At 37.0% G+C, this 19,774-nt stretch overlaps 1 protein-coding gene across 11 annotated transcripts in view; it reads left to right on the top strand.

Moving 5' to 3' along the window:
• The window catches only part of CEP170 (centrosomal protein 170), a 126,615-nt gene that overhangs the window by 100,684 nt on the left and 6,157 nt on the right, over positions 1 to 19,774 (top strand). For 6 of the 11 annotated variants that reach the window (XM_086694736.1, XM_086694745.1, XM_086694744.1 and 3 more), the window contains 4 exons: positions 3,652 to 3,886; positions 8,853 to 9,030; positions 11,057 to 11,227; positions 15,437 to 15,525. In XM_086694736.1, the coding sequence (XP_086550862.1) occupies positions 3,652 to 3,886; positions 8,853 to 9,030; positions 11,057 to 11,227; positions 15,437 to 15,525 (673 nt within the window). The remainder of the gene's footprint in view (positions 1 to 3,651; positions 3,887 to 8,852; positions 9,031 to 11,056; positions 11,228 to 15,436; positions 15,526 to 19,774) is intronic. The other 5 variants (XM_086694747.1, XM_086694743.1, XM_086694746.1 and 2 more) reach the window with 3 other exon arrangements.

Raw genomic sequence — 19,774 nt, 5'->3', positions numbered from 1 at the left:
AATTAAGCTGATCTTAGAGGTGATTTTAATCTATGTCCTATACAGCCCTTCACCGACCAAGGAGCCTCTTAGGGATTGGCATTTGAAATAGCTTCTATATCAATGTTCAATTTAATGATTTATCAGAAATGCCTTTTTATACCAGTATATTAAATAAGCCTAATGCTATACAATTAAATTTAATTCTTTATAGAATTTTACCCAAACAAAATAAAATTCAAGAAGAAGAAGTAACATTTTTCTTGATGGGTAGAAATCACAGAAATTACCATCCTATGAGAAATTGAGGCTGTTTTATAAAGAATTAGCCTAACTGGAATTGTTTTTTGTTTTTTGTTTTTTTTAAATAAAGATTTTCTGGGGTACCTGGGTGGCTCAGTCAGTTAAGCTTCTAACTGTTGATTCTGACTCAGGTCATGATCTCATGATCATGAGATGGAGCCCCTTGTCGGGCTCTGTGCTGACAGTGTGGAGCCTGCTTGGGATTCTCTCTCCCTCTCCTTCTCTCTGCCCCTTCCCTCCCCTGCTTACTTGCTCATTCTCTCTCAAAATAATAAATAAAATAAGTAGGAATTAGCAAAAGTTAAAACCATTTGAACTTTAAGTTTACTCTGCAACAACTAGCAGATGGTAGGGATTTTTTTTTTCTTTTTTCAGATAAACTGTGTTGCTGCTGTAGTTTAGAAGCAAAGATTAAGAAAGCAAAAGGTATTGAAAGAAGTTCTTTGAGAAATAACAGGTCCTGGCATGAAATCCCCTTTCCTGGTCTCTTGGCCCCCGAGTAGTGATCTACTCTTCATTGTTAATGAACAGAGTGGTGTCCAGACATAACTGAGCCCTGCTTCCTAGCACGCCCTGGAGGATAAGTTTTCCAGTGGTAAAGATAACCCTTAATCAGTTAAAGAGTTATTAATCCTATTTTCATTCCTCTGCTGTACCCTATTTTTTTTTCTCTCTCTCATTTTGCCCTCAATTTTAACAGAACAGACCTAAAAAATGTTACCTTTCAGTTTTGAAAAATATGCTCTGTCCTTATGGTTGCTTTTTTTTGTCAAGATATTACTGAACTTCACTATTCTTACCAGATAGTAAAGTAGACCTGTAAAACTAAGTGGGAGCTTTATGAATGTCATTTGAAAAAGAAATTTTTCTCTTTTATTCCTCAAATATGTAATTATTTTCTGATCTTTTTTTTTTTTTTAAAATTTTTTTTTTTTTCAACGTTTATTTATTTTTGGGACAGAGAGAGACAGAGCATGAACGGGGGAGGGGCAGAGAGAGAGGGAGACACAGAATCGGAAACAGGCTCCAGGCTCTGAGCCATCAACCCAGAGCCTGACGCGGGGCTCGAATTCACGGACCGCAAGATCTTGACCTGGCTGAAGTCGGATGCTTAACCGACTGCGCCACCCAGGCGCCCCAATTATTTTCTGATCTTGAGACTGAAACTATTAAAAGTTATTTCTAACGTGACTCTACTTACTGACACCTGACTGTCAACTGACAATCAGCACTTGGTTCTCAGTTTCCCATTCTGCCCTCCTGTATTGTCCCACTCTTGAAATATACCAGGCATTGATGCTATTCTTTCTAAGTTACCTCTGAGTTAACTAACTGAGCTCCATCATACCTACTTAGTTTACCATCTCCTACAGTTGATTGAAACTCTTTGTTAGTGGTTTTGTTTTCACTCCAAACAATTTTCCGTTGTAAGTATGGTTTGCATAGTTCCCAAATCAAAAATCAGGAAATTCAGTCTAACAAATGATCTTTTTATTATTTCTGAACTTGTTTTCTACGAATAATATTCTAAGGTACCAAAACAAATAAACATCTAACGCTTAGTGAAATGCCTTTGTTAAAATATAGCCATTTTGCAATATTTTTAGTGTTTTGCTCTTATTCCTAAACTTTTTCTAAAATTGTTTTCAAGTCTTAGGGTCAGTTCAACTCATAGGATTTTTCAGATGTCTAAAATTTAGTAATTTTCCACTATGGTAAAAGTAGTTTTATGTTAATGAATGATCTTGGTAAAACCAGAAACAGTACTGACTACCACCTTCAAAAGGCACTATGAATAATTACCTAGAGTTTTATACATGTGTTTGCATACACTTTTACAAAAAGCCGTGGAGTTTCTGCTTATCTTCTTGTACCCATGAATCTTGTTCCAAGCTCCAGGAGCTTCAAAGGGGATTGTGAATCAGGACAAATGGGTAGGCTCTGACTTAGGGCGTATTCCTGATTACAGATTTCTCTGCTTCTTAAACCAACTCTTTGGCAATATATACGAGTCAGTTTTGTCTGACAGCCACCTGAGACTTACAGAGTCCCAGACAAAAATGGGGTTTGGGGAGGAAAAGACATGAGTGCATAAAATCCTAGTGAGGTAGGATGAAGGAATTCCAGACTTCACCACGATGCAGCCTCGGGTCAGTTTCTGTTTTAAAAGAAGGAGAGAGAGAGAGAAAGAAAGAAAAACAAAACTCTTCTGATATTAATAGCAACTGGAATTTATATAGCAGGTGCTAAGTTTTTGTCCCTGTACCCACCAAAAACATCTGCTTTTCACTAGGTTTTCCCTAATTTGAGAAAAGCAAATGGCCAGTAGCTAGGAATTCACTTACTTTTTCAAAAATAATCATTAAACATTTGCTAGCCAGACACTCTGCAGAGTCCTAGGTATGCAGTAGTAGATTCCTGCCCTTGTGAAGCTTGCTGTAAATCAGCCATCATTGCCCTGTTTTTGACCTCTGTATATGCCTCACAAATTATTTGTGTGTTTGGTTCTCCATTAACAGTACTAGTGAAATTAATTTGTCTTCTGATTTTTCAGATGTGTCAACAACACCATCTTTTAAATGTCTTTCCTAACCTCAAACACGAAAGTGGTTGCCACTTTCTTTACTGTGAATATTCACAGTATCTCCTGTGCCTTAAATGTCAGTGGTTGTGAGAATAGCTTTGTAGAGCTTCGCTCCTTGTAGGTCTTACGCCATTGTCTAATTTCACTGTATGCTTTCAGTGTCAAAGCAGCCGCGAGTTGTACTGAAGATGCTTTGTTGTGTTTTTACCATGTAAAAGATTTTTTCCAATCATAGCATAACAGGATGTTGAATGACAGAGGTAATGTTTTTTTTCTGCCATAAAAGCATAATTTCCACAGCAGGAATTATGCACATTTGTATGTTGGGAAAAGAGGGTTTACCATATCCATGTTGCAAGTCCATGTGGCATGAGGAAATCTTTTCCCTTATTTCTGTTGTTGTTGTTACTGTCGTTTTCTAAAACAAAAATCCATATCGTCACTCGAATGAGAACTATTTGCAATGATAAAGTACCCAAGTTAAACATTTATGGATAGAGCTTGCTTAGTTGTTTATCATTAGTGAATTTTTCATCTGAATGTTTTATTCACCATACTATGGAAAACGTGGTCTTTCGATTGTTTTTAATTCCTCATTGTTTTTAATTCACCGAAGTATATTGTTTCTATCTTTAAGGAGTAGTAGACTTATTTTCGTGAGGTATGTGTATGTCAGTTATTGAAAGTTGTGCTGTGTGTGTCTCATGGTGTTTTTGAAATCATGATTTTTATCTCCTTTAAAAGGTAACATAATAATTCTTTTTTTAATAATTAAACTAATTTAGTAAATTCAAGATGGAGGCGCTTTCCTACTGATTATGCTTCCACCTCAGAAGATGAATTTGGATCAAACCGTAATTCCCCTAAACATACTCGTCTACGTACTTCTCCAGCCCTGAAAACCACTCGGTTGCAGAGCTCTGGGTCAGCAATGCCTACTAGTTCTTCGTTCAAGCACCGGATAAAAGAACAGGAAGACTACATCCGAGATTGGACTGCTCATCGAGAAGAGATAGCCAGGTTGGTTCTAAATGGATTATCTTTAAGAGCTGGAATTTCGTGTCCGTGTTTCAACTCGATAGCAAAAGCGTAGCTTTTATTCGATTTGTACAGATTATCCAAGGAGTGAAATCCTCAGGTAGCTGTGCACGCACTTCCATCCAGAGTGTTGCTCTCCATCCAGTTTCTCTGGGTTTGTGTGTTTAGTGCCAGTGCTACTAACATCTTGTAGAACTAATTTATTTTGCTTGCAACCCCCTTTCTTGTTTCTAGTAGAGATGCCGATGAGTTAATACCACTTTTGAAAGGTGGTATTGGCTCTACACCATTAAGAATTGTGCAGCTAAATTTTTGAGTACTTTTCCTTTTACCTTCCACTTCCAAAGAGGTAATAGTATAGTTGTTGGAGATACATGGCTCTTATTCTCTGGGGAGAATGCGAGGATGTGGATTTTTACTCACACTTTTATGAATTCGTGAGGTACAGTTGAACCCTTTATTATTTTGAATATTAAATTTGTTTATTATACCCTTTAGGTTATATGATTAAAAAGTAAAATTCATGCTGCAGATGTGATTTTTAATGAGTACCTTATCATGTTTGAACACTGAGGAGAGGCTGTACTCAAACAGATGCTATTGTAGTTAAAATATGGGTTTTGTTCATTTTGTAAGATAGTATATTTTACTGTGGTATACCGTATGTCACCTAAACGTTTCCCCGTGACACACTACAGTTGTTTCTGCCTTCAATTTAAGACCCTAAACTTCAAGTTTTACATTTGGCAACATTATTAAAGAATGTGATATGTAATAGTCCAGAGATGGTTTTTTAAAAAATAAACTCTTAACCATAATTTAATGGTGTTTTATCTTTTTTTTTTTTTTTTTTTCCTTTGCTCTGTTGACTTCTGTGAATTAATGTTTTTTCTGGCTCATTACTTCAATGTAATGTCTATGGTTTTTGGTCGCTAATGACTATTGTGATTGCTTTTAATTGCTTATCATTCTTTGAGAACATGCCCTTTTAATCCCACTGTGCTTCTTAAACATTTTTATTTTACCATATAAATCGCTTTTTGGGAGACTAATCATTGAAGCATTGTAAGCCAGTTCTAGTTAGGGGACAGGCATATATGTATGTGCTTTGGGATCCCTGAGTTATTAGGAGACTACAGGACGCCTGCAGTGAGGGAGTTTCTACCTCTTTTTATTCTTGTGGGCATGGCTGGCTGGCCTCCCTTTCCTGACATCATTTCCCTTCCTGTGGAGGGGGGACCTGCTGCAGCTTAGGAGGCACCTGATGGTTCCCCTTAGGGGGCCACCTCTTTGAAATCTGGACCCCTCCTTCCGGGCCACACCCACTTCCCTGCCCCCAAACAGAAAAGATGCTGTGGAGGGGAAAGTGCAGGGGAACTGGAGGTGACACTTTCACTTGGTTCTGTCTTTATTATGTGCATTTTATTACTCCTGTCTCTTGTGTGTCTTGTTACCTGTAGCGGGACAGCTAATGGGCCAGGCCTTTTAACTTCTAATGACTTTATGCCTTTTCCCTCTGGTTTGTTAAGTAGCACTGTGTTAATAAAACTTGCCTTTGGGATTTTAATTTTTTAAGGTGTATTTTTCAGCCATATATCTGAAAGCAATGAAAGCAGATGGATTGCAAAACTCCAAATAAAATGTGTGCATCATTTTAGAATTTCCCCTCCTAGCAGATTTGATGGGGGTGGAGACTGAGAATAAGAACGAGGATTACAAATTTAAGCATTGAAAAAAGCACAGATACAAGAGATGTAAAGAAATACGTTATTATAAAATATTCCAGTGAGTGTAAACCTAGAAGCTTTTGGAATTCGTAAGCTTCGATGTAGCAACCTTATGAATAGGTCCATACTTTACACTGAATCATAAATCTATTATTTCTACTTGAAGATATTTATAACTTTGATTTTCTTGATAATTTTGCTTTTTAGAATTCCTAATGCTGGTTTTAGTAGGTGCTGAGATTTTTAAGCAATGTGGATTTAAACCAGTCTAACGGTCTGTATTACTGAGTTGACTTTCAGATACAAATTGTTGTGTAAGAAATCGCTGGCATATACACGATACACTCACAAACGAAAAGGTGGCTTTGGGGTGCTTGCCAAGTGAACAACGTATGTTGTGTATACACACATTAAGAGTTGTTCGTATTGGTACAGTTGTTACCACATGACCTGTTGACGTTGCTATTGTCTGGTTTTTTTTTACTCTTTTTTTTCTAATTAACTCCTGCTTTCTACAAATACCAGAAGCTTCATTGTACAAAAGTCTGCATACAAAACTTGAGAGCAAAAAATAGATTTTTTGGATAAGCTCATGCTTGTCTATTTTTTGTCTCATTAAGCTTGGTTATTCTGTTTTTCATCCTACTTCATTTGTTTCAGAAATGCAAAAATTGAATATATCATCTTAGAGAACACTTTAAACTCTTGCTCAGAAAATTATATCGACAGTTAACAAGCCTTTAAAAATTACATATGGAATGATTATGTGAGATATAGCATGACATAATAAAAAGATCTAGTTATACCACTTAACCATTTGTGACCTTGACCAAAAAAATGGTCACATAACTTCTCCTAAGCCTTATTTTCCTCCTCTGTAAAACAAGATGGTGAATACCTCTCCTCCTGCAGGGTGGCTGTGAGAATGAAGTCAGTTGATGAGCATAAAGCTTCTTTATAATGGTGCTCACGGGGCGCCTGAGTGGCTCAGTTGGTTAAGCGTCCAACTCTTGGTTTTGGCTCAGGTCATGATCTCACGGTTTGTGAGTTCAAGCCCCATATCAGGGGCTTGCCTGGGATCCTCTCCCTCTCTCTCTCTCTCTCTGCCCTTCCTCTGCTCTCTCTGTCTCTCAAAATAAATAAACTTTAAAAAAATTAAAAAACAAATATAATGGTGCTCACTATCAAATAGTGGCTTTGACTGTATTATAATGTAATGGTGCTCATTACAATTGTTGTAAGCTTATGAGAGCAGGGACTCTATCTGCTTCTCCATCATTATAGCCCTTAGGTCATAACACGGTTCCTGGAACATAATAAGAGACCAGAAAGTGTTTATTGGTGTTCTTCCTACCTTTTTGTATTGATAAATAAAGGAAGTGACCACAGATTGCTCTTGGTAGGCCATAAGCTTCCATTTAGCACCTTTTTTTAAAATCTGTAGTTAAATTATTATGCAATTACTGCATTCCTTGAAAGTCTTACATTTTGCTCAAGTCAAAACATGTTTTACTTTGCTTCTGCTTTCGATTTTAAAGTTGAAGAAGCTTTCATTTGAACCTTCTGTCATTTCAAAACCTTCCTTGTGGAAGTAGCCAAATTGAGTTCAGTAGATCCATAACTTAGAAATTTTTCAAGTCTCATTGAATTGAAATCTTTTTGATTAAAACAGGAATACCAGTAGTAGATTATGTAAGTTGCTCTCTTTTAAAAATAGGGAAAAATCAGTTTTTTCTTTTGCTTATCACTGGTAATACTTATTTAGTTCTTCAATCTGTGTGGCTGATGACACAAATAAATGGCTCTCCGGGAATGAGCTCTAAACCTGGAATGTGGCCCTCTGCCTTAGCTGTTTGTAAGTTGTGTTGTCATGAGCAAGCTTCTCACCTTCTCTGAGAATGTGTCCTCATTCACATTCGGTTAGAGAAGGCCTACCTCACAAGAACTGTGTGCCTCTCAAATGACCTCATGTGTACTGTGAGGTGCTGTGCATAACAGAGTGCTGTGTCGGGGTTACTAATCTCTTTGGCCACCTGGGGAAGCTTATGGATCTCTTCTCAGAACAGTGCCTCTTCTTTTTTTTTTTTTTTTTTTTTTAATGTTTTTATTTATTTTTGAGAGACAGAGACAGAGCGAGTAGGGGAGGGGCAGAGAGAGAGGGAGACATAGAATCCAAAGCAGGCTCCAGGCTCTGATCTGTCAGCATACAGCCCGATATGGGGCTCGAACTCATGAGCGGCAAGATCATGACCTGAGCTGAAGTCAGACACTTCAGCTTCAGACTGAGCCATGCAGGCGCCCCTCAGAACAGTGCTTCTAAATGCATAAACATAGGGACTCTGGGTGGCTCAGTCAGTGAAGCATCCGACTCTTGATTTTGGCTCAGGTCATGACCTCACAGTTTGTGAGTTCAAGCCCCGCATCAGGCTCTGAGCTGACAGTTGGGATCCTGCTTGGGATTCTTCCTCTGTCTCTCTGCCCTTCCCCTGCTTGTGCTCTCTCTGTCTCTCAAAATAAAATAAAATTTTAAAAACTTTAAAACTAAATAAATAAATACATAAACAGGAAATTACTTCGTTGTGTTTCAGTATGATTGCATTTCTTTGTAATGTTATCACAGTATTTTTAAAGTGACAGAGTAGTACATGGAACTTTGTTGCTGTGGGTTTAATGACCGCAGTAATCTTGAGGCAGTGATGATGAAAGGCTCTGGGACACCTATAGCAACCATACTATCTATGATTTCTGTGGGTGGAAAAAAACCCAGTATCACTAATTCCACTACTGTTTGTTACCCGAATTCTCACTGAAAGAAATGCTAAGCTTCAGGTGGAGGTTAGTGAGAATGAAGTTGTAATTGCTCCTTCTTATCCAGGTTCATGGACTCCTTGGGTTCTGTTTACCACCCCCAAGTCTAAGAGCTGTCATCTGTTAGTGCTGGTCGTTAACATGAACTGTATTTTGAAAGACGTGTCACTACTTCAGGGTGTTTAACATATTTTTCAAAGTGACGTGAAATTTAATTTTATTAATTTTTGGAATTAAAGCTTGAAAGCTTTTTTGAGTATCAAAATAGTTGATAGGATTTCCAAAGAGTCTTAAGTTTTTGGTACAGATCTTTAATTAGATGTCGAGCTTATGTAATGGATTCTATCACAAATGATTGTGTCTAGAGCTGTTGTTTAAAAGAGATTAAACTTCTTTTCTGAAACTATCACCAGGATCAGCCAGGATCTTGCCCTCATTGCTCGGGAAATCAACGACGTAGCAGGCGAGATAGACTCAGTGACATCGTCGGGCACCGCCCCCAGCACCACAGTAAGCACTGCGGCCACCACCCCGGGCTCTGCCATAGACACTAGAGAAGAGGTAGGAGATCTTCATGGACAGATGCAGAAGGTTCTTCCTTTTCTTTGTTTCTTTTGCTTTTAGCCTTTTGCTGAGTTTATTTGAGTTATACCCACCCTCCCTGTTTGCATGAAACTCTGCATTTTCCAACTTTGGTTTAAAATTTTTCTTTTTATGTTTTTGTAACAAAACTAGCAAAGGCTAACATTTGGTCTATTCCATGAAGCTGTAAAATTATTTAAAACCGGTACTTTGTCTGCCAATTACTGGTATATAGTTTCACTGGAAAATATGACTATAAATGACATCTGAAAAGCAAACTAAAATTTGATAAATGATTGTATAACACTTCCATAAAATTTGGCTATGAAAATACTTCAATTAAAAAGGCATTTTTATATGTAGCTGGCTAGTAGATGTCTCTAATAGCAAATAAAGGAAAAATTGTACAGTTTCCACTAACTTTAAATAATTCTGTTGAAAATTACACATATATGTTTAAGGATACTTTGAAAACTGAAAGATATACACACATAGATACACAAAGATATATACACATACACACCCACACACAAATACATGCATATTCAGTTTTGAAACCTTCCTGTAAGTTCTGGAATGCGAGGTAGCACGTAGAGACTATTGCCTTCCCCAAACCGGGACCTCCTGCTCTCTGGCTCTCTAACGTTGCTCCAGAGGGTGCCTTTAATGGATAATGAAAAATAAATGGTAGTCTGACATGTTGGCTCTCGATCTGGTGCAGAAATACAAGCAAAAGATTGGCATTTGAGAGAATGAATTAAAAGTTTTATTGGGACAAAGCCACATTCTTTTGTTTAATTATCTGTCTGTTTTGTGATATAATGTCAGAAATGAGTAGTTAGACACTGTATGGCTATAAAGCTGAAAGTATTTATTATCTAGCCTTTTACATGAAAAAATGCCAGCCTCTAATGTGCTTCGTTAATTTTATAAAATAATGTCATCAGTAGTAGCTCCAAATGGCTAGCCTTTTTGACAGATTCGATTTTGACAAACTCTATTAATAATCTCTTCCTTTGCTTTTTGTCACATTCCTTTTATAATCCAGTTCTTTAATGGTCATTTTTGTTGTTGTAGTTGTTGTTTTTCACCTTCATGTGTTGTCTAAGTTGGTAAATGAGCTTTTGTGAATCTGTGTAGAGTTTTGTTACCACATTGATCAATTGTAAATGTATATAAAATCATCCTCATTGGTGAAAAACAAAAGGATCTTCTTGGTGGCAAGACATACACAATTCTTCTGGTACATTTAAAACGATGAACACATTATTTCCTCAGCTATCTAACTAAATGTTACCTAACATGATAATACACTCACGCAGACCCAGTAAAATTACTCAGTCATTTCATTGAATAGACTTTCATTTTTCCTTTTTGTTTTATCTTAGAATATTGTACTAAAATTTATTCCTTCTTCAGTAAACCTGAGTTACTTTGTATTATTGGATGTGTATAATTTGCACTGTAGATGGCAGTATGTCATTTTCACTAGAATATGTAACTGCTGTAGCATTGTTAAAAGTTTACCTAAGACCAAAATACTTACTTTGTGGATTTAAAAATTGTTTCCTTTGTAAACTTAATTGGAATTTGCAATTTATGTATTTGTGAAGAAATTTGGCACCTGGATTTGGGGAAGAAAAACAAAAAACAACATAGGAAACTAAAAGAAAAAGAAACATTATTTTACATTGGTAAGGCATTGTGAGTAAAATGAACTTGTCCATCTACATGGCTCAGCTTTTTCTATTTACTATCTGTTTTACAGTTGGGGGAAATCTTATCCATGGAAGGATTGAACTTAACAAAGTTCTGTGTTTTGGATTTTAAAAATCTATGTAGATGAACATCTATTTTATTAAACAGGCACCTTTGAAGAACTTATAAAAAGAAAGAGTAATTGGTTTATTGAAGATATCATGCTTCTGTTACTACTTGAGAATGTAATAACTTCTGTCTAATAAAAAAAAATTATAATGCCAATATCGGTACTTACCCAAATTATTCTCATAAGGATATGCTTTTGTCCTATTAGTTGGTTGATCGTGTTTTTGATGAAAGCCTCAACTTCCGAAAGATCCCTCCATTAGTTCATTCTAAAACACCAGAAGGAAACAACGGTCGGTCTAATGATCCAAGACCTCAACCAACAGAGCCTCCTGATCACTTAACAATTACAAGGCGGAGAACCTGGAGCAGAGATGAAGTAAGTAAACCACAAACTTTAACAAATGTCAGAGGAAACATGTCCTGTTGTGGGAAAAGAAGGAACTGTTCAATAAATGGGGCTGGGGAAAAAAGTGCTTGCCCTTATGAATAGAGTGAAGTTTCATCTTGACATTAAATCATGTACAAAATAATCAACTACAAATGAGTTAAGTTTCTAAAGGGCAAAAGCAAAACTTTAAAACTTTAAGTTAAAAGTATAGGTAAATGTCTTTCAAAAAAAGACACAAAAAAGCTTTAAAATAAAAGACTGATAAATTAGAGTATATTGAAAGACTTTGTGAAACATGCAGTCAATGAAGGAGTAGTATACAGAATACATAAAGAAGGCCCTGCCAATCAATTAAGGCAAAAACAGTCTCCACAGAAAAATCTCCAAAAGACGTGAACAGCATTTGACTGAAAAGAAATTAACTGAAGTCTACAAAATAGAGATGTTAAACCTCATGAGTATTCAGAGAAATACATTTCAGGGCGAAAATGTGATTCTTATTCAATTGGCAATAAATTAAAAATCTTAAAATAGTAAGTATTGGAGAGCTTGGATACATAGACTCCTTTTTGTGTTGCCACTAGACGTTAAATTGGCACACTTTGGAAAAACAGTTTGACATTATTTCCTTAAGTTGAATGTAAACATGTCACATGATCCTATCACACAGTTTTACCTCTAGTACATGCTCAAGAGAAAAACCCTTTCCTATTGCCAAAAGAAGTCATGTAAAAGAATATTTATAGTACCACTATGGGCCTAACAAAAACTTGGGAACTGTCTAACTTTTTATCAGCAGAAAGAGAATGTATAAACTGGTATATTCACAAATTGAATACTTACAGAGTAATAAAAATAAATGAAGTACAGCACTATGCCACTACATGGATGAATTTTAACAGTATAACAGTAAATGAAAAAAGTAATTCTCAGAAGATATATAATGTGATTCTTTCTCATACATTTTTTAAAAATGAAAAGATATACTTAGGACAGAAATGGAAGTAACACATGATATAAAAAGGAAAGCAAGGGAATGATGAATGGAATTTAAGATACTGTTCAACTTGGGCGGAGGGCAATAGGGAAATGGGGAGGGGGAAACCATAGAAGTAGAAGTAGATTCTATCAGTCAGCTATTTCTGTATAACAAACCACAAAAATCTCACTGGCATAGAGCAGTAAGCATAAATTTATCACATACCTGTGGGTTAACTGGGACAGCTCAGCTGGACAATTGAAAGTTACAGGTTGAGGGGTGCCTGGGTGGCCCAGTCGGCTAAGTGTCAACTCAGCTCAGGTCATGATCTCGCAATTCGTGAGTTCGAGCCCCGTGTCGGGATCTGTGCTGACAGCTCAGAGCCTGGAGCCTGCTTCAGATTCTGTGTCTCCCTCTCTCTCTGCTCCTCCCCATTCTCTCTCTCTCTCTCTCTCTCTCTCAAATAAACTTTGAAATATCTTTAAAAAAAAAAAAAAGTTATAGGTTGAGTCCAGGTCTGCCCCATGTGTCTTTTATTGATTGGACGAGTGGGCTGGCTAAGGCATGTTCTTGTCGTGGTTATATCAGAAACACAAGGGAGCAAGCCCCACCATGCAGGCACACTTCACGTTCATGTTGTGTCTGCTACTGTCCCATTGGTGAAACCAAATCACACAGCTTGAGGTCAGAGGCAAGTATCCTCTTCCTATGGCATCGGGAGCAAATGGCTTATTGTTGCATTCTAGCCTTTGTTTTGGTGTTAGATTCATAAGTGCTTCTTACGTTATTCATGAGAAAGAAAGAAAAAGTGGTCCGTATTGGACTAGTGAGCTATGTCATGAATTAAGAACTGTGATTAAAGGTGCCTGGGTGTCTCAGCTGGTTAAGCAACCAACTTCAGTTCAGGTCACGATACGGTTCATGAGTTGGAGCCCCGCATCGGGCTCTGTGCTGACAGCTTGGAGCCTGAAGACTACCTCAGGTTCTGTGTTTCCCTCTCCCTCTGCCCCTCCCCCCCTCTCAAAAATAAACATAAAAATTTTTTTAAAAAGAATTGTGATTAATTCTATGTACTTGTGAACCAATGCAGATAAAAATTATTTAAGTAAATGTGGCAGTGACAAATCAAGTAAAGAGAGGTTTATTGGAAAGGTTTATGATAATGGAAATTAGATGAAATGAGCTTGGGAAAAATTCAAGGATATAGTTTGGTTTATTCACCAAAAACTGGCTATTTCAAATGGCACCATGGAACGAGCTATTTGAAGGACGACATGCAGGGGTGGTACAGGTAAAAAGCCTTAGGGCATGGGTAGGAGAAGATTGTAGAAAGCAGCAGTGGGCAAAAAGGGTTTGGTCATAGGCTGGCATCCTGTGCATCCCTGGATTTAAGGAACAGGAGCTAAAAGTATGTAAGAATGTGTATGTTTGCATAATACTAAGTAGAAAAAAATGTCCCAATGGGAAAGCACACAGCTAGCTCCATGGCTGCCACTGCACTATATACTAGATGCTTTTGTTTGTTTGGTTTATTTTTATTTACTTATCTATTTTTTGTGAGAGAGAGGGTGGCGAAAGTGAGCAGGGGGCAGAGAGAGAGAATCCCATGAGGGGCAGAATGAGGGAGAGAGAGAAAGAAGCAGGGCTCACCCGAAGTGGGGCTCATGTTTTTACCCGAAGCGGGGCTCACCTGAAGCGGGGCTCAAGCTCACCCAATTGTGGGACTCGAACTCAGAAACCCTGAGATCATGACCTGAGCCAAAGTCAGGCGCTTAACTACTGAGCCACCCAGGTGCCCTATTCTAGATGCTTTTAACACACACTCCCTGCCCTGGCCTAAGTGATACATGTCTTCCACTCTTGTTTTGGCTTGTTTTCTCAAGGCTCTCAAAATCATGTTTATGTAGCCTTATTACTGCCTGTATGTTGCTGATCACATCCTAAGTAACTTTTTATCCCCCACTGACTTGTCAACCCTTATCCCCCAACCCTTGTCATTCTCGGGTTCTCATTTTCCATGGTGCCTTCCTTACTTCTGCCTCCTTTCACTGAACTCCTTTCATTAGAATTTGCCTCGCACCAATTCACAAAAGTTAGCACTTAATGTTCTTTTTGATAAAATATTTAACAGTATTTCCTAGGTACTTTTAACTCCCACACTGCTCTTTAAAGCTTCTTAACCTCCAAGGCCATATCTTATTTTTTGGATTGTCTTGCAGAGTCTAAATACAGTTTTGACATACAAGGAGGTGATTTGGGAACCCACATCTAGCCCCAAGTTCAGTCCTTTTTCTCGCTTCTGGAGACCAAATCCAGCCTGCCACCTGTTTTTATAAATAAAGCGGTATCTCAGCACAGCCATGCCTGCTCGTTTGTGTGTTACCTATAGCTGCTTTCATAGCACTGAGTTTGGTAATAGTTGTAACTGAGACCAGATGACCTGAAACCTTCACTCTCTGGCCTTTTACAGAAGTTTGCCAAGCCCTAGTTTTGCCCATAAGTTTCAAGTAGGGTGGTATCAACCTCCATAATAAAAACTTACTCTTTTGAGTAAATTTTTTTTTTAACATTTATTCATTTTTGAGAGAGAGACAGACAGACAGAACCTGAAGCAGGCTCCAGGCTCTAAGCTGTCAGCACAGAGCCCAACGCAGGGCTCAAACTCCTGGACTGAGAGATCATGACCTGAGCTGAAGTCAGACGCTTAACCAACTGAGCCATGCGCCCCTCTTTTGAGTAAATTTTTAAAAATTATCTCTCCCACTAGACTCTGCTCCAAAGAGCAGGATTGTAACCTTCTTCATCTCTACATTCATATTATTTGGTGAAAGAATAGATAATAAACTTAGCATTCTAAATTATTTGTATTTTCTCTTTTATTATCATTTGATTTGGAGGCATGAGAGAGAGGATCATGATAGTCATTGAAGATAAGATAATACAGATTGGTTTTTAAAAGTGGTGTGGACCAAAATAACATGGAACCTTGACAAGTTTTTTTTAAAAAAGGAACTCCTTTGTTGATATTTATTTCTCTTTCTCAATTTAGTTATATAGTTTAGTTATACAGTTTAATTCTAATTATATTCTTCATTGACCTTTTATTAAAATTAGCATACATACTAAATGCCCCCAAACATAGTGGGCTGTGACTGGTGTTCTCAATGGTTTCGCAATACAGTGGTAATATTTTAATATAATTTCTTTGGATGTTTCAGGTCATGGGAGATAATCTGCTGCTGTCATCCGTCTTTCAGTTTTCTAGGAAGATAAGACAGTCTATAGATAAAACAGCTGGAAAGATCAGGTACTGTTCTGTCACTGGAACCTCCCGGCTTCCATTATTAACAGACACGTGTTCCACTTTGTGCGAGCCTGCTCCCCCCACAGCTAGTAGGAGCTAGTGAAGCCGGTGGCACTGAGTCTTCCTGCTGCCAGTGTCCCATTCCTTGTCTTTTGTAGGTGTAAGTAACAGCCATAAGCTAGATCACATGCAGGGGGCAAAAAGGGAAAGAAATGTCCTAAATAATCAGCCCTTTGTAATTGAGAGTTAACAGCTCTAATTACTTAGGTTAACTTTATTAATAACCAGGAACAGCTTACTCCTCCACAAAATAATAGGTAAGTATTTAACAGACCTTTGGGGTTGGCTTTTATAAGACCTGAAAGTTGAGTCTAATTTCATCTTCCTCATCAGTAAAGAGGACAGTATTGCGTAATTTTATAAGACTCAGAATACCTGGTTACTTGTCTGCCTTGTGTACTCAATTATGAGGGCATCAAAACAGTGCAGGACAAATAATATGCAGTCAAAAATCATTCAGTCTGATGAGATTTGGAGATTTTGTTCCCATATAAGATTATTTTTATCAATATTTATTTCATTTATTTATCCCTTTGCTTCATTATCCTTCCAGTATGTCCTAGTTCTAGAATATAATTTTAGTGGAATTAAATTCAGAATAACAATGTTACCACCTTCAACTACAGTGAGTACTTGAGCCAAACTTGAGGCATGACTCCTGGTATTAGGCAGGCACGATTGTTAGTTCGTGTGTAATAACTAATTGGTTAGGCTTAAAATTTTTTTCCCTACAAATTTCAATTGGTTGGACTTAATTTGTCCAGCTGCATGTTGTACTGGCAACTCCTAGGATGATGGGCTGTTGTGGTGAAGGAGAGCACTGTGACTTTTCAGAGAAGGTGGTGGGACCAGCACACTTGGAAGTGATGTAGCTACTGGGGGACACATACACATACCTCACCTAAGATGATACCAAGGGTGCGGATTGCTTAGTCACTGAGTATGATTAAAAGAAAAACAGTGGGCTCACTTATAAGCCAAATCAGAAATCACAGAATGTGTTATTTATAAATAACATGCAACTAATTTGATTTCTTTTCAATCAAATACAAACCTTAAAATGGACACATTTTCCTAATTTAGAAAGGACCCAATTAAATTATATTGTCTTTGTACTTTTTATTCTGTATAACTAGTGATTTTAATAATAAAAAGGAAAAAGGGGTGATTGGGCTTGGTTGGAATAGAAGTTGTGAATAGTAAAATCAGATAATTAAAGCAAAATAATGAAGACAAATCACATGGAGATAGCAGGAAAAGCTAACTTTGTTTAAGTGGATATGCTCAGTAAGTGAGCTAATGTGTAAATCCCATGAGAGCAGTGGTCTTCGTCCAATTATAAAGTACCTAGAATATACTATGTAACTATTTGTTCATGAGTGAATATTAAATTATTACTTTATAGGAAGTTCAGTTTACTTAAAATTTATAGGAAGATGTGAAAATTGATACGGGTAAATTATCTTGGAAAAAAAAAAAAACATGGATGGCAGCATAATGGTAGTCATTAAAATAACTATTTAAATTAGTGAGATGTACAAGGTACTCCTTAAGAAAAGCCAAACATGCAGTCAGTGTGAAGGTAATATGCCTCGTGTTTCAACTGTATTTGGAGACGCTGTTGATATACTTCTCTGAGAACTCTTTTGTAAAGGTAAAGGTATTAAGTGAAAAGACCAAGGTATAGAAGAGTAAATATATTATGAGGCCTAAACCTTTAAGAAGTAAACCTGGAGGGAAGAATTATATGTATATGAACATTCACATACACACATAATATGTGTTACATATAATATGTATGCTTTTTTCTGAAATATTTGTATTTTTAACCATGTTCTGTATTACTTTTGTTAAAAAAAAATCTAAAAAGTAAAAAATAAGACAATGTAGATTACATTATCCTTTTTAACCTAAGGAGAATTTAATATTTTTTTACAAGGCAATACAGTGAAGAGATAAACTGGTACATTTTTAAGGGATATCAAGATAAGGGCTCAAGGTATAAAAGAAGGCTCAAGGTATAAAAACTATGTAAAAATACTTCAGAAATTCATTGATGCTGTGGCTTAATTTCTGATTCCTATAAATAAAATTTTAAGATATAATGAAACCATGTCTGAATATGGTTTGTGAATTACAATATTGCACACAATCTTATATTGCTTGTATGTTGAAATAATACATTTCATCAGTGTTTGATAAGTACCTAATGATGGTAAAAACACATTGAACACCGTGTTATTGAATTGCAAGGCTAACTATCTAGTTTAAGAGAAATCATTTAGATAATTTTTTTCTAAAACTCTTCCAAAAGTACCTTTTTAAAATATTGTGTTTAAGGTGTTCTTTTAAAAACACAACCATTTTAACATATGTTTTAAGCTACTGTAAAGGCAGTTTGCTTTCTCTTCCAGTAAATTTAGAAGGATGACCCATATAACTAAATTTTGCATGGTGTTAGATGGTCAAAACCTGGGTGAAGTAAGAGGACCGGGGGCGATGAGAGATGACCCTGGAGAGGTAAGGGAGGGTCCATGTAGGTTGAATTTGTTCAGGAGTTTGGACTTTACCATAAAAAACCATGGAAAGCTAATACCTTAATAGGGTCCTCTCAATAGCCAACGTTACCATAAAAGTACATGTAGGTCTCATCATGTGGTCATGCGACCTACCAGCAGGAAAACTCTGAAGTCTTCTCACCTGTAAATGGAGATCCCTTTTTATTTCATCCCACCTATTGAAATACAAGTCGTCCTCCACAGTAACTGGGTCCCCATTCACTCATGTATTCATTCAGTAGATTTTCATCATGTCCCTGACTGATACCATTCTCTCTTCCTGTTGACTGTTGCTTCCTACCAAGTATCTTTCTCAGTCTGCACTGAACTCCTCCCTAGTTTCCTCCAAAGAAAACTACTTTTTGTAGCTTTAGCATTTAATTAAAATTGAGACCAAAAAACACATTCATTCATTGGTTGATTGATCTTACTGTCAGAAACTTGACAGAATTTAAAAAGGTTAAATACGTAAAAATGCCTCAATCAAGTTTGATATTGTTGCCTTCAGTGTGAGCATTGAATTGTACCATGTGTTGTAAAGCACTATGGCGGGCTCTGTGGAAGATCATAAAGAGGATAAAACCTCATCCCTACCCTTACGGGGTTTACAATCTGATCAGCAAGGTGAAGCATATACACACTTAACTATTGTACAGGGTAGCATGTGGTAGATTGGTGCCCACTTATAGATAAAGACAAAGAAAGGATCACTTTCATTCAGGACAATGAAGGAAGGCTTTATGGAAGGTAGTATTCAAAGATAGGTATAATTTTTAATAAGCAGATCTAAGGGAGAGAGCCTGAACCTTTTGTGTGGAGTACCAGGCAGTTTGGAGAATGACTGGTCTTTAACTTTTATGCCAGGAGTTATAAACTCAAATGCCTACCTGGGCCTAACAATATACACCTATTTAAATTGCCCCAATGCTTTCTATGGGCACGGCTGAAAATATTTATGCAAAAACCGTTTTACAGAGTTCTCACAGTATTCCATGTGAAAAGGACCCCCTCAAGCTGCGTAGCATGGCCCTGTGTTGGTAGACTACCAGTTTGTAACCCTAATTTGCATGGATTAAGGGCACTAGAGAATAGACAGTGAAAGTCGTAGAGTATGAACCAGAGACTTTATTCTAAAGCCAACTGCCTTATCAAAGAAAGGTTTTTTAGGTTAATAGTTAAATTATTGAATGAAATTATCCTTGGAATTTAATGTGTTCCCATGGTGACATTTAGTGTACCATTTTGAATCTGTAATGTAATACGAAGATCACTCAAAAGCTATGAATTTTTTCCTGATAGATCTGTAATGACCTTTAAACAAAGACAGTTCTAACCAGTATGACCTAGTCTAAAGTAATGTCTCGATCTAGTTTTCTGCTTCCTTAGATTTAAATACTGTATTAGAGTTCACTTCCTAAAGCCAAAATGGTACGTTTGGCTTCTTAAGTCCATACCGCAATATTTACAGATTATCTTTAAAGTAAGTTTTTCATCCCTTCAGTACTTAAAGCTCTGGAGGAGCTCCAGCTTTTCTGGAGTCAGGGACCTCAGGTGACCATTCTAAGCCATTTTCAAAAAAGCAGAGGTGAACTATGTACCATTTAACAGTTTGAGAAGCCCAAGCATTATACCCA

The sequence above is a fragment of the Puma concolor genome, chromosome E4 (assembly GCF_028749965.1).
Source record: "Puma concolor isolate L17-30 chromosome E4, mPumCon1.1.hap2, whole genome shotgun sequence".
NCBI lineage: Eukaryota > Metazoa > Chordata > Mammalia > Carnivora > Felidae > Puma > Puma concolor.
This window is presented reverse-complemented; position numbering and strand designations above follow the sequence as displayed.